This window comes from Paroedura picta, chromosome 14, assembly GCF_049243985.1.
Source record: "Paroedura picta isolate Pp20150507F chromosome 14, Ppicta_v3.0, whole genome shotgun sequence".
Lineage (NCBI taxonomy): Eukaryota > Metazoa > Chordata > Lepidosauria > Squamata > Gekkonidae > Paroedura > Paroedura picta.
Genome location: NC_135382.1, coordinates 8,895,812 through 8,910,518, shown reverse-complemented (window position 1 = coordinate 8,910,518; position 14,707 = coordinate 8,895,812). Strand labels below are relative to the sequence as shown.

Here is a 14,707-nt window from a genome sequence, read left to right as displayed (position 1 = left end):
CAGGACATCTGTTCAAAGGCTTCCTCGTTCCCAGGCTAGAGTTTCCCTCAAAGGGGAACTCTAACTTCTCTCAGCAGAGGCTCCAGAAGCCCTAACTTCTCTCGGCAGAGATTTTCCTCTTGGATGTATTCCCCCTCCTCTGCTTTGTCCAATCCTCTCCCCCCCACCCCCATTCAAGAATAGAAAGAGTGCTTGGCTCCCCCCTCTCCTTCTGAGCTTCCCTAATCACAGAATCACAGAATCATAGAGTTGGAAGGGGCCATACAGGCCATCTAGTCCAACCCCCCTGCTCAACGCAGGATTAGCCCTAAGCATCCTAAAGCATCCAAGAAAAGTATGTATCCAACCTTTGCTTGAAGACTTCCAGTGAGGGGGCGCTCACCACCTCCTTAGGCAGCCTATTCCACTGCTGAACTACTCTGACTGTGAAAAACTTTTTCCTGATATCTAGCCTATATCGTTGTACTTGAAGTTTAAACCCATTATTGCGTGTCCTTTCCTCTGCAGCCAGCAGAAACAGCATCCTGCCCTCCTCCAAGTGACAACCTTTCAAATACTTAAAGAGGGCTATCATGTCCCCTCTCAACCTCCTTTTCTCCAGGCTGAACATTCCCAAGTCCCTCAACCTATCTTCATAGGGCTTGGTCCCTTGGCCCCAGATCATCTTCGTTGCTCTCCTCTGTACCCTTTCAATTTTATCGATGTCCTTCTTGAAGTGAGGCCTCCAGAACTGCACACAGTACTCCAGGTGTGGTCTGACCAGTGCCGTATACAATGGGACTATGACATCTTGTGATTTTGATGTGATGCCTCTGTTGATACAGCCCAAAATGGCATTTGCCTTTTTTACCGCTGCATCACACTGCCTGCTCATGTTTAGTTTACAATCCACAAGTACCCCAAGGTCTCGTTCACACACAGTGCTACCTAGAAGCATATCCCCCATCCAGTAGGCATGCTTTTCATTTTTCTGACCCAGATGCAGAACTTTACACTTATCTTTATTAAATTGCATCTTGTTCTCATTTGCCCATTTTTCCATTGTGTTCAGATCTCGTTGAACTCTGTCTCTATCTTCCGGAGTATTTGCCAGTCCTCCCAATTTGGTGTCATCTGCAAACTTGATGAGTAGTCCCTCCACCCCCTCATCTAGATCATTAATAAATATGTTAAAAAGTACCGGGCCGAGCACCGAGCCCTGAGGTACCCCGCTACTCACCTCTCTCCAGTCTGATGAAACACCATTGACAACAACTCTTTGAGTGCGGTTCTCTAACCAATTCCCTATCCACCTAACTATCTGAAAATCCAGATTGCAGTCCTTCAACTTATCCATCAGAACATCATGGGGAACCTTGTCAAAAGCTTTACTAAAATCCAAGTAAATGACATCAACCGAATTTCCTCGATCCAGCAAACCTGTTACTTGGTCAAAAAAGGAAACTAGGTTGGTCTGGCAGGACCTGTTGGAGACAAATCCATGCTGACTTCCTTGGATCACCAAATTATCCACCAGATGTTTGCAGATCACTCCCTTTAATATCTGTTCCATTATCTTCCCCACAACGGAGGTCAGACTCACTGGTCTGTAGTTTCCCGGGTCATCCTTCCTCCCTTTTTTGAAGATCGGAATAACGTTTGCTCTTTTCCAGTCCTCCGGGACATCTCCAGTCCTTAAAGAGGTTCCGAAGATGATGGACAAGGGCTGTGCAAGTTCTCTGGAAAGTTCTTTGAGTACTCTCGGGTGCATTTCATCTGGACCAGGGGATTTGAACTCATCCAGTGCAGCTAAATGCCTCTCGACAACCTCTCTATCCATGTTAACCTGACACCCAGACACTATCCTTTGGCTACAGCCATCTCTAGATGTGCCTAAACACTTTGACCTGTGGGAAAAAACAGATGTAAAATAGGCACTAAGCCTTTCTGCTTTCTCTGCATCTTTCGTTAGAGTTTGTCCATCCGCACCCAACAGCGGGCCTATTGCCTCCTTTACTTTACGTTTGCTCCTCACGTAACTGAAAAATCTTTTCTTGTTACAGTGGGCTTCCCTGGCCAATCTTAGCTCACTCTCAGCTTTGGCCTTTCTGATGATTGATCTACAGTGCCTAGTAACCTGTAGGTACTCTTCTTTAGAGCTCTGTCCTTCCCTCCATTTCCTGAACATTTTCCTTTTCTTTCTTAGTTCCTCTTGAAGTTCTCTGTTCATCCAAATAGGCTTCTTAGAGCTCCTGCAGTGTTTTCGTATTTCTGGAATAGTCATTGATTGAGCATGCAATAGCTCTTGTTTGAGTAGCGCCCACCCTTCACATGCTCCCTTCCCTTCCAGCATTCTCGTCCATGGTATGACACTCATCATGTCTCTGAGTTTATTAAAGTTTGCCCTACGAAAATCCAACATCCGCGTCTGGCTACAAGCTTCCTTGGCTCCCCATCTCAAAAGGAATTCTATGAGGACATGGTCACTTCCCCCTAGGGTCCCCACCTCCTTCACCTCATCCACCAACTCTTGCCTGTTGGTCAGTATTAAGTCCAGTATGGCTGAACCTCTTGTGGGTTCATCTACCATTTGATAAATGAAATTGTCAGCCAGGCAGGTCAGAAACTTGCATGACTGAGGACGCTTCGCAGAGTTTGTTTCCCAGCACACATCTGGGAAATTGAAGTCACCCATGATGACAAGGTCCTGCCGTTTGGATATTTTCTCAAGCTGCTCACAAAGTGCAGCATCCACATCCTCTCGTTGGTCAGGCGGTCGGTAGCAGACACCAACCACCACACTGTTTGTTTTCCCCTTGCTTATTTTCACCCAGATGCTTTCCACTGTAGATATGCTCTGCTTCACTAGAATTTCCTGACAGGTAAGCCCTTTCTTCACATACAGTGCCACTCCTCCACCTCTTCGATCTATTCTGTTTTTTCTGAACAGTTCATATCCATCCACCATTACATTCCAGTCATGAGAATCATTCCACCAAGTTTCTGTGATGCCTACTAGATCATACCTTGCCATCAGCATGAGAAGTTCCAGCTCTTCCTTTTTATTGCCCATGCTTCGGGCGTTAGTATAAAGACATCTGAATCCTTTTACTTTTGGTTCCCTATGAGCTGGCCTTGCCGGTTGGGCTGCCTCCGATAGTTTTCCTTCCATATACTCCCTATGTTGATCGTCTCCTTCCCCTAGTGGCTTTAGTTTAAAGCTCTCCTGATGAATCTCCCCAGGTTCCTGCCAAACACATTCTTCCCCAGTTTCGATAAGTGCAGTCCATCAGGTGCTAGTAGGCCTTCCTCAAGAAAGCCTATCCCATGGTCCCAGAAACCAAATCTCTCCTGCCGGCACCAACTACGCAGCCAGTGATTCACCTCCATTATCTTCCTCTCCCGACGCATTCCTCTTCCCTTGACAGGCAAGATTGAAGAGAATACCACTTGTGCCCCCATTTGCTTGAGCTTCCTCCCCAGATCTTGATAGTCTTTTTTAATAGGAGCGATGGTATTCAGGGACATGTCATTCGTTCCCACATGGACCATCACAAATGGGTAGCGATCCGTAGATTTGAGGAGTTTGGGCAGCCTTTCTGAAACATCTTTAATTTTCGCCCCTGGCAAGCAACACACCTCTCCGGTTAGGGGGTCGGGCCCAGCATGCAGAACACTTTTCTGTTTCAATTGGGGGGGGCGGGTAGAAGAAGACCCGAGTTCAAATCAAGCTGAATTCAGCAGGATCCACAACAGAATAAACAAAGTACAGAATCAGCCCTGGTCGGTGGCATAAGAATCATAAAACGTGAAGCTCCTAACAAGCTCCCAACAATATATAATAGTTTCAGACGTGGAGCTTACCATCAAAACACAAAGGAACCAAGAACCACCATTCTGTCCAGGGCCAAGATTCAATCCTGAATGTGCATCCTTATGTGTAAACCACTTTTTTGTTTGTTTGTTTCATTCTTTGGCCTCACTTGGACTACTGTGTTCAGTTTTGGCCACCCCAGTTGAAGAGGGATGGTGTAGGAGATGGCCTGAGGAATGGCGTAGGAGAGCCACCAGCTTCTAAGATAGACCTTGGCTGGAGGTCACCCCAGGTGGGCCAGTCCTCAGTGAACAAAGAGGAAGCCCACCAAGAGTCTTTCTGTACAACTCAGGTGCCTCTGGATCCCTCCTGCATTATTTTTGGGGTTGGTTGGGGAACTTAATGATACTGTGCTAAGTCAATAGAATTCTTCTGAGCTTGTATTTTTTTTAAAGAAACTTTAAATGCCTAACAGTAGTGAAGGCAGGAGAAGCAGTGAGCATTCTGCAAGATGGCCACCTGATACTAAATGCAGCTGGAAGAATCCTAACAATTTCAAAAAAGGCACTCTGCCTGAAACCGATCGATAAGGAGCGACATATCATGCTGCACCATGTGGGCCAGGGATAGTCAAACTGTGGCCCTCCAGATGTCCATGGACTACAATTCCCATGAGCCCCTGCCAGCATTCAAAGTGCTTTCAAAACACTTTTGCATTGGGAGTGAAGCAAGGAGGAAAACCGCCGCAATAGTGCTCTCAAAGAACCTGGAGACACAGGAACAGAAAATGAACTGAGTGGTGAACAGCACAAAAGCCAGAAGGTAAAGGAGGCTTGACACACCTGGAAAGTGAAAGTCAGCTGGCAAACAGAAGGGAAAAGTACACCTGTTTGGGAATGCACATCAAAAACGAAAGGAAGCACCAGGGCATAAAAGGCCTCTGTTTTTCAACTGTCATTTGGATTGCTCTCTTTCCTTTTCCTGACTCTGCCTACAACGTGGCACAACTGTCACCTGAATGGAGGAGAATTGCCTCTCTGTTGGTCAGCTGGATGAACACTGGGTGGTGCTTGCCAACAAAAGCTTTTGCCCAATGAAATCTTGTCTTTGTTCCAGGAAATACAGCTGGGATGCCTGTTGCAGGCCCTTCAGCTCTTCAACAAAGTGCATTCCAGAGCTTCAGATCTATTGTTGCCAATCGTCCCAGCAAATTTTCTCCCTGGAGAATTTTCCCCAGGGAAATGAGGCCCTTTTTGTTTGTTCTCTGAGTTCACCCAATTCATCTACTTTAACACCCACGGCCTCTCTGTTAAAAATAGCCAATATTTCAAGGAAATCCACAAAATAACTTAATAGTACTGGACCTGCTTTAGAACTCGTATGAGTGACATCTAGTTGTGATAGGAAAGAACAGGAATATTATCTATTTGTCTTAGATACAGGTGGGTGTTCGGCAAGGCTGTATACTTTCCTAGGACACACGGAGCCAGAAAAGGGGATATGGCACCCTGCAGTCATTTCGGCTGGTAAAAACTTCTGCAGGTGGAGACTGGAAGGCCTCCCCCCCTCCCCCAATGCTCCAGAGTTGAACGGAACAACAGAGCACTGTTGGAGAAAGATGCCCTGTTCTCCTGTGAGACAGGGCCCGGGTCCTGGCATGCATCAGGCGAAACATTCCTTTGGCCCTAAGCCAGGGGTAGTCAAACTGCGGCCCTCCAGATGTCCGTGGACTACAATTCCCAGAAGCCCCTGCCAGCGAATGCATTCGCTGGCAGGGGCTCCTGGGAATTGTAGTCCACGGACATCTGGAGGGCCGCAGTTTGACTCCCCCTGCCCTAAGCCATCCTGGAAAGAGAATCTTCCTCCTTTTCTCTGTATGTCTCGGCCTCTTTAAAAAACAAAACAAAACCAGAAACCCTGACCAAAATATAGAGTCTGATAGTACAAATGGCCTCACATGGGGTGATGACCCACCAGTTGGGGACAGATGTGGTTGCTGGGCAATTTTTTGTGTGTGAGGCAAAAAAAAAAAAGGATTATTTTAATTTCAAATTTGTGGCTGTTCTTAGAGTTTGCCGTTTTTCAAACTTAACTGAACAATGAGTGGAACTGCTGCTGATGTGCTGTGTGTGGAGCATTATTCCCTGGGCTGGCAACTCAATAAACTTGCTTCGATGCAGAAAATTCTGATTTGAATTGCTCATTAGGTTAAAGACAAATTTACAGAACAGTCCAGCTGTTGAAGAAACAAGGGCAGCATTGTTGAGGGGGCGCATGAACTTTCCTCCTCACAGTTACTTTCTGGTGATGGACAAATGCTTCCTCTCTCTTCTGCCCGTACATCTGTCAGACCAGGCCCTGGAAGCCGTCCCATCACCTCTGGAGAAAGAACACTGCCCGGCTAGTTCTCTGCGCCTCCTGACCAAAGGGCAGCTAGCCATTAAAAATATTCTCACACGCTAAACAAAACAAACCCCAAAGACACACACACACGACAACTTTAGATTGTGCCCTTTCTGAATGTGTCAGAAGAAAGTTTGTGTTTCGTATAAATTGACTGGCTGCTTGGCAGGAATGGAGCAAATGGGTTGATTCCACCGTCATCTCCAGTCAGTTGAGTTGGGCAGGATTTTGGGACAGTGTAAAGCCCCACTGAGCTGATTTACCTGAGACAACCGTAGGCAGAGTCTAACCAGCAACGGAGTGGGTCTCCTTTCAAAGCTCCTTCGGATCATGGGCACGAGTGGGAGGGCAGCTGTCCTCAGCCCATTTCAGCTGTCCCTGTCTCTAACTCAGGCTTTCTCAACCAGGGGTTGTGAAACCCTGGGGTTTCTTGATGGCCCTGGAAGGGTTTCCCAAATGGGTGGGAGTTAATTCATTTGTTATATATTTTTAAAAGTTGTTAACCATTTATCAGATGATATGATCATATATGGTCATGTCAACCCACCCATCGCTCCCAAAATGGCCAATGATGGGCCTGGAGGGAGTGGGAAGGGGAGGGGCCTTGGGTGGGCGTGTCCACAGCTCTGCTTCCCAACCCTGTTCTGCACGATTGCGCCTCTTCTGGGATTTCTCAAAGCCTGAAGAATGCCTCAGGGGTTTCTCGACGATAAAAAAAGGTGAGAAAGGCTGCTCTGACTGAACGCAGTCGGCATTCCCCCCACCCCAAGTAGCTGTTTTCTGTCAAGCATGCAGGTTGGGTCCCATGGGTTTGTTGTGCTCCTCTTCCCAGGAGGAGCCAGCCTTGCACCAACCACCCTTGCATCCATATTAAAAGCTCCATTAAAACCCCATGAAAACAATTCCGGACCTCCATCCATATTCAATAACAGACTCCTAAAACCTTTTTAAAAACCATGGCGGTCTACAACCCACTAACCCCCTCCCCCCAGAAATCTAGTACAGGCTTGTGCCAGGAGCTGAGCATGGGGCTAGGGATCCCGTTGTCCTGCTTGAACAAGAAGATGGCATATTTCTTCTTTCCTACAAACTGTCCTTGCAGACAGAGGTGGCATTTCATTTTTCTTATTCTTTTTGTGTAGGTTAAATGCAAGGCAGGTTACTACAGACAGAACCAGGGGAGGAGGGGTACCCAGCATGCTGTGGGCAAAAGAGAACCAAATGTTCTCTTTGCTTGAAAAGGCTATGATGTGTCATTTCCCACATAATTTAATTTTTTCTGGATACAGATTTCTACAGATTATAAGTGCTGTCACTTGGAAATAAGTTGGTAACTCAGAAACTGTTTCCATGAACTTTTCAGATTCGATTGAACAGTCGGGGACTCATCTATTCTGTGGGCTTGCTGCTGGCATCAGTTTTTGTCACTGTAAGTAAACCATCCTGATGTTTGTTGCTTTGATGAGATGAACAAGTGGTCCAATCAAATGTTAGCCACCTGAAGAGGCGAGTGTTTATACCAGGGGTAGTCAAACTGCGGCCCTCCAGATGTCCATGGACTACAATTCCCATGAGCCCCACCAGCAAACGCTGGCAGGGGCTCATGGGAATTGTAGTCCATGGACATCTGGAGGGCCGCAGTTTGACTACCCCTGGTTTATACATATGTTTCATTTTTAAACCATATTAGAAAGATTATTACAGAGAAAAGAAAGTTACAGGGCATTCATATAACAATCCCAACATTAAATTCTTCGGGTGGTGTCCGGTTGATTAAATTAAACCGTTTAGACATGACAGCGAGTTCTCTAACTTTCTCAGTCCATGAGTCTACTCTAGGAGATTCTTGCTGCTTCCCTCGGGGTGCAGTTTGGAGTCGGGCAGTGGTGGTTGCAGGACAGAAAAGATCTCTGACTTGTTCTGGTAGGTCTGCAGGGGAAATCCAGCATAATTTTTGGATCTAAGGAAAACTTGAATTTATAAATAGCCTGTCATTTTTATGCACTTTTATCTTGAATTTTTAATAACTTTACAAGACCACCACATGGAGAAAAAAAGACCCAGTAGAATCATAGCATCTCCCAACACATTCCATCTGATTGACTAGTTATTCCAGAGATTAAGTGTTAAATATCAGTTTTCATGTAGCATTTGACATTTTAACTTTAAATTCTTACATCATAGATGTTCTCACTCATCAAACAGCGTAGTCACACCAAAATCTTGCATCCATTTTATCATACAAGTTTTCACCTGCTCTATTTCAGTACCTGACATTTATATATTCAGCCCAAGAGGTGTGTTATCCTGTAATATTTGTTTCTCAAATTCTGTATGTTCTCTTATAATCCTGCAGCCTCATTTTCCTTCTTTTATTCTGGAAGCTAATTGCATATGTGTAAACCAGGAAGTGAGTTGTGACTCACAGAATCCCATATTGAAATAAACCTTGGTAGTCTTTAAGGTGCCACCGGATGTTTGCTGCAACAAACAAATAGGATTACTACTTTACAACAAATCACATGCTGGGCTTTACTGCATTCCCATTTTCCTCGCTTGCAATCCTGTTTCAGGGGGGGTATTCCACATGTGTTTCGATCCCTCTAGTGGTTGATTCGATATTACATCACTTCGTGACTGGCATAAAAACCTGCTGCTTAAATCTGCAAGGAGATATGCCAGACATAATGGGGTGTAATATTGAATCAACCACTAGAGAGAGCATAACAAGTGTGGTAAAGTAAATAAACTCTGAATTTGCAAGCAAGGAGAACAGGAATGCGGAAAAGCCTGTGGTCTTCATTTGATCCAGTTTGTGTAAAAGTTGATGTTGCGATAGAACATCACTTTTTTTCGCAGCAGGGGTAGAATCCTAACTCTGCTAAAAACCCAAAGCCAGAACTAGAAATATGTGCAGAGCTTTATAGTCTATATGTGGTTTTCTAAATGTTTCAGTTGCATTCTGTTAACCCAGGGGTGACCAAGCTGTCAGGGACTCAGGGCAGCTTTTTAAATTTTATCTATTTATTTAAATTGATGATGATAGACCTCCCTCTCCACCAGATTGGACTCTGGGAGGTGAGCAACATGTACTCAATAATACACTTAAAAACACCGTTAAGCATTTCTAAATTGGTTCTAAAATCCTAAAGTTTCTCTGTAGGCATGGAACCAGAACCCAGGGTGGGGGCAGGAGGCAGGACAGTTTGAAGCTGTGGCTTTTTCTTGCCTCAACCAGAGCTTTGCTTGACGCAGTGAGTTCCCACAGGGCCCTGATGTTTTTTAGGAGCTCATTCCACCAGGCAAGATCCAGAGCTGAGAAGACCCTGGTTCTGGTTGAGGCCAGCAACATTTCCTTGGGGCCAGGGACCACTAGTTTGTTGGTATTAGCTGAGTGCAGGGCTCTTCTGGGGACATATTTGGAGAGGTGGGCCATAGGTACACAGGGCCTGGGCCACATATGGCTTTAAAGGTCAAAACCAACACCTTAAACTTGACCTGGAATACAATTGGTAGCCAGTGCAGGTGCTGGAGCACAGGTTGAATGTGGGTCCTCCAAGGGGTCCTAGTCAGAACCCGGGCTGCCACATCAGTTGCAGTTTCTGGATCAGGGATAAGGGAAGGCTTACATAGTTACAGAAGTCCAGTCTGGAGATTACTGTCATATGGATCACTGTGGTTAGTTCTTCCGGTGCCAAATAGGGCACTAGTAGTCTGGCTTGGCAAAAATGGAGAAATGCCAGCTGAGCTGGCATGAGAGGGGAGGGACCAGGATGGAGAAGTAGGTGGGAGAGGCAAGGGGGGAGTGTGTGTGTGTGTGTGTGTGTGTGTGTGTGCGTGGGGGGGGTCTGGACTATGGAGTCCGACAGCAGGTATATGTTCCCCATACCCTGTGATAATCAAACTCTCACTAGAATTTTTCTCAACCCGAAGGAGTCTCAAAGCGGCTTACCTTCGCCTTCCCTTCCTCTCCCCACAACAGACACCCTTCGAGGGAGGTGAGGTTGAGAGAGCCCTGATATTACTGCTTGGTCAGAACAGTTTTATCAGTGCCGTGGCGAGCCCAAGGTCACCCAGATGGTTGCATGTGGGGGAGGAGCAGGGAATCAAACCTGGCTCGCCAGATTAGAAGCCGCCACTCTTAACCACTACACCAAGCTGGCACCTGTGAGAGGCTCACTCTGCCAGGAACCTGGGCATGATCCTGAACACCTCCCTCTATATGGAAGCGCAGGTCACAAGAGTAGCATGGCTGGCATTTTTCCACCTTTGCCAAGCCAAACTATTCACCCCTACTTAGCCCTGGATAGCCTAGCCACAGTGATCCTTGCAACAGTCATCTCTAGATTGGATTTCTGCAACTTGCTCTATGTATGCTTGCCCTTATCCCTGCTCTGGAAGATACAACTGGTTCAGAATGCAGCAGCCAGGGTTCTCACGAGAACACCTTGGAGGGCCCACATTCAGTCCATGCTCCAACAGCTGCCCTGGTTACCAGTTGAATCTCAGATCAAGCCTAAGGTCTTGGTAATTACCCTGAAGGCCATATGCAGTCTGAGCCCAGCATACCTGAGGGACCACCTCTCTGCATATGCCCTTCAAAGAACATTACATTCAGCCAACTCCAACTGGCTGGTGGTCCCTTTCCCCAAGGAAGCACATTTGGCCTCGACCAGGGCCAGGTTGTTCTCAGTCCTGGCCCTCACCTTGTGGAATGAGCTCCCAGAGGAGATTTGGGCCCCGCTGCCAACCAATTGGTTGAAGCCAGTGAACCGACACCTGTTGGGCCCTTCAGGACCCCCTCCTATCAGATATGCCCACTGGACACGTTGCGCAATTTCAGTCTGACCAATCTGCTGGGTTATGGTCCAAATGTTAATAGCTAAATAGTGAATGATTAAATGTTCAATGCTGTTGATGTTGATGCAGTTGCTGAGTTTGTGTGGTATCTGTCATCTTGGATTTCATGTTCTCTGTGAACTGCCCTGAGCCACAAGAGACGTCTCTATAGGCAGACATAAATGAGCCTTCTGCCTATAGAGCCAGGTCTTTAGGGCATAGTGGTCTGATCATGGCACAGCATTGGCTGCAACCAGACCCACTCGTAACCCCGTGCCAAAGATCAAAGCCTAGGTGGGGCCACCAACAAACTGCAAGAACCCTAGCATTGTCATGCCAAGTAACTGTAGTCCATGGGCATCTGGAGAGCCACAGTTTGGCCACCCCTGGGTTAACCTAACCCAAGTAAAACATTAAGTGAGACCCTGATGTAAAAGGTGGGGTAGACCTGCCCTCAGTGCCAATCTTCTGCCAAAAAATGTGTTCAGTGATTCTTGGGTGATCACCCTTGAAGGCCTCCAGGGTGACTGCTTGAGCCAAATGGTGACCAGACCTTTTTGTGAGGGGCCCCAGATGAATCCAGGCCAGTTCGTGCTTAGGGTGTATGTTTATGCTGCCAGGTTAAGAACAGTGGTCACTGATCTGGAGAAGTGGGCTGGATTCCCCCTTCTTCCTCCACATTAAGCCTGTTGGGTAACCTTGGGCCAGCCACAATTCTCTCAGAACTCTCTCAGCCCTGCCTACCTCATGAGGTCAGTGTTGTGGGGAGAAGAGAGGCAGGCAATTGTAAACTGTTCCAAGACTCCTGAAGTCGGGGAAAGGCATAGTATCAAAATCAACTCTTCTTCTTGACCAACATTTCTTCCTGTGTGTTTGTAGGTGTTTGGTGTTCACTTGAACAAGTGGAAGCTGGACAAGAAGCTGGGGGGCGTGTGCCTTTTCCTTTACGGAATCTTTTTGTGTTTCTCCATCTTGACGGAATTCAACGTCTTCACGTTTGTGAACTTGCCCATGTGCAGAGATCACTGATTGGGCGGACGAGACTGCTGAGAGGCATCTTCCCTCGTTACTTGTGCAATAGGAACAGTGTTGGGCATCTCCCAGCAGCCTGGGGGTGCCCCGGGAAGGCTGTGAAGGACACCCTCCTTGCTGCTCATCGAGCCCTCTTCCTGTCTGGGTCGAGCCTCTCCCGAAACCTTCACACGTACACAAAATATATCTGGAAACCTCCTGCACTGATATGAAGATTTACAAACTCAGAGATTGTGAGCAGCGACTTGGAGTCTAAGTGAACTCGCTTCTACCTGGCACTGAGCCAGAGAAACAGAACTGCTACCGTTTCTTCTTCTTCTTCTTCTTTTTTAACTTATTTAATGGGAGACTTATCTAATTTATGAACTGAGACTATTGCTAGGTTACAAAGAAGAGGGTATATTTTGTCGGGTGCTTTTTTGAGGAAAACAGAAGGAATCTGTTTCATTCTCCTCCCACAACCTGAGGTCAACAGCCTTTCTTGCAGCTTCCTTATCTTTCTGAGTGCTCCATTTCATTGGACGATTCAAAAGACAGAAATGGTGGTGTGGGAACTCAATTCCAGGTACCTGGTATTGGAGTGGATCTTGTGCTTGTTGAACGAAAACATGGCAGATAGGAGTACAAAATGGCTTCCTTGCAGGAAACAGCGTCTCCCTCAGAGGGATTCAACAGAAACCCTCGGCAAAGGCAGCCTATAGACGTGAACGCTGCCACTGTTTCATGCCTAAGATCAGGAGTGGATGGCTAAGTTGTTTGTTGTATTTCCAAGCAATAGTTTTCATCTTACCAGCCATGGAAGTCTGAGGAGGTGGAGTCCTGTTTTTTTTTAACTTTCTGTAGTTTGAGATGCAAGGTTGGATACAAAGCCTGGATTGACCTCTTACCGTTTCTTAATAGTAATAGTTTCCGTGGCACTTTTAGTTTGAAAAGTACTTTACAACCCTTACCTTCTTTGCCATGAGGACAATCTTATGAGGTTGAGTCACTAATATTCCCATGTTTCCGCTGGGAATGGAGGCAGAGAGAAAATGGTACGCCCAAGACCAATGAACCAGGCGGGCTCTGGACCAAAGTGGTCCAGGGTCACACTAAAACTCCATCAGCCGCATGACACTGCCTCTTGGTGTACTGGGGATGGGGGAAGGGCATGTCGAGTTACTTTATTTTTAAAACATTAGTTGTAGACACTGGTTTCTGAAAGGCATATTTTGCACAGATATTATTACTGATGTTCTAATTTGCCACTCTGCAAAGGATACACTGGACTTGGGTAGGGATTTTTTCCCCCTTGTGCAGCCGAATGGGCAGAATCCACCAAGAAGGCCGTCTTCACAGGCCACTTTTCAGGAAATCTTCCTGGGGGATTGTGTTGCCTGTCCCAAAATTGCTTAGCATTATCCCCTGGTCTCCTGGAGGTTGGGGCATTCCAGAGCCATGGCCCATGTCTACGAGACTACTGAGTAGCTAAAGTAGCAATGAAAGATTTGCTACTCAGTGTCCTGTGCCCCTGTGGATCTTGTCATAATTTTGCCTTGTTCATACTGCAGACACGAGAAATTTGGGGAGAGTCACCAATCGTTTTCCCATTTCCACAGTTAATCAAAGTCATGGGACCATGACTACCTCCGTTACATTTAAGCACTGGGTGTTTCTGCTTTACTTGTATGTCTGTTTTGTTTGGAAGTGTAACAATGAATTTCCAGCGACGTCAACATCGGAGTTATTTTTGTCATATCTAGAGGACCCACACAGTCAGAGGTGTTGGGGATGAAAGCAGATTTCTGAGGGGAAAATCTATCTACCCACCAGTTTGCACCTTTAAGTCTGATTACTTTAAAATTAATTTCATCTGGATAAATAGTGTGAAATAAAATTTGCCAACCTGTCACCTCCCTTTATCACGCCAGCTTGATTACTTGGTAGTTTCCAGAGCTTTCCTTGCATCTCAGATGCACACGTGATGGGTCTGTGGCCACCTTGGTAGGACTCAAGCATTCGTAGGTGACATAGTTTAATAGACAAAGGACAAGTGGGTTGATTTCTCTCCGTCATACTCTCACAGGTGTTTATGTTACCATTCCTATGTCAAGGAATTGCAATAATTCTTCCAAACACCACTCTTAGACTTTTTCCAAGTTCTATACTCTGGTACTGTTTTGTAAACATAGTTCTAATAGTTCTAATGTGTCTGCCCCATTGTTTTAGGCCAGTGGTTCTCAAATGTTCTGCCTTGAGAGAACCTTTTTCCACAATATACCCTTGAACATCTGTCCAGCAACCCCTGGGAGCTGCAGAATTCATGTGGGAACTGATGAGGTGTTTGTGCCCTCACCTGAGAGGGTTCCCAAGGACTCCCCACCACCTCTGCAGCTCTGGGAAGCAGAGGAAAATTGGTGGCTGGAGGGAAGGGAAGGGAAGCCAGCCTGCCAGTAATACCAAGTTTCTCATTAAGTAATTCATTATAAGCTTCTGAAGAATCTCAAGGTTCCACAGGACAGTTTGAAAACCACAGTTTTTGACACCACCGTCATACCTCCTGAGTGAGGTTTCCATTCATATCAATAATAGTGGTTATTCTGAACACTTCTTTTAATCAAATGACCGCAGCCTCTAGAAATAAATTGGGTTCATCCTAAC

At 46.3% G+C, this 14,707-nt stretch overlaps 1 protein-coding gene across 1 annotated transcript in view; it reads left to right on the top strand.

The window, feature by feature from the left end:
- SLC24A3 (solute carrier family 24 member 3) overlaps positions 1-13,958 on the top strand; it is a 200,344-nt gene extending 186,386 nt beyond the window's left edge. Inside the window, exons 16-17 of the mRNA XM_077309599.1 lie at positions 7,560-7,625; positions 11,915-13,958. Coding sequence (XP_077165714.1) covers positions 7,560-7,625; positions 11,915-12,064 — 216 coding nt within the window. The 3' untranslated portion in view covers positions 12,065-13,958. The remainder of the gene's footprint in view (positions 1-7,559; positions 7,626-11,914) is intronic.
- The last annotated feature ends 749 nt before the right edge of the window (positions 13,959-14,707 follow it).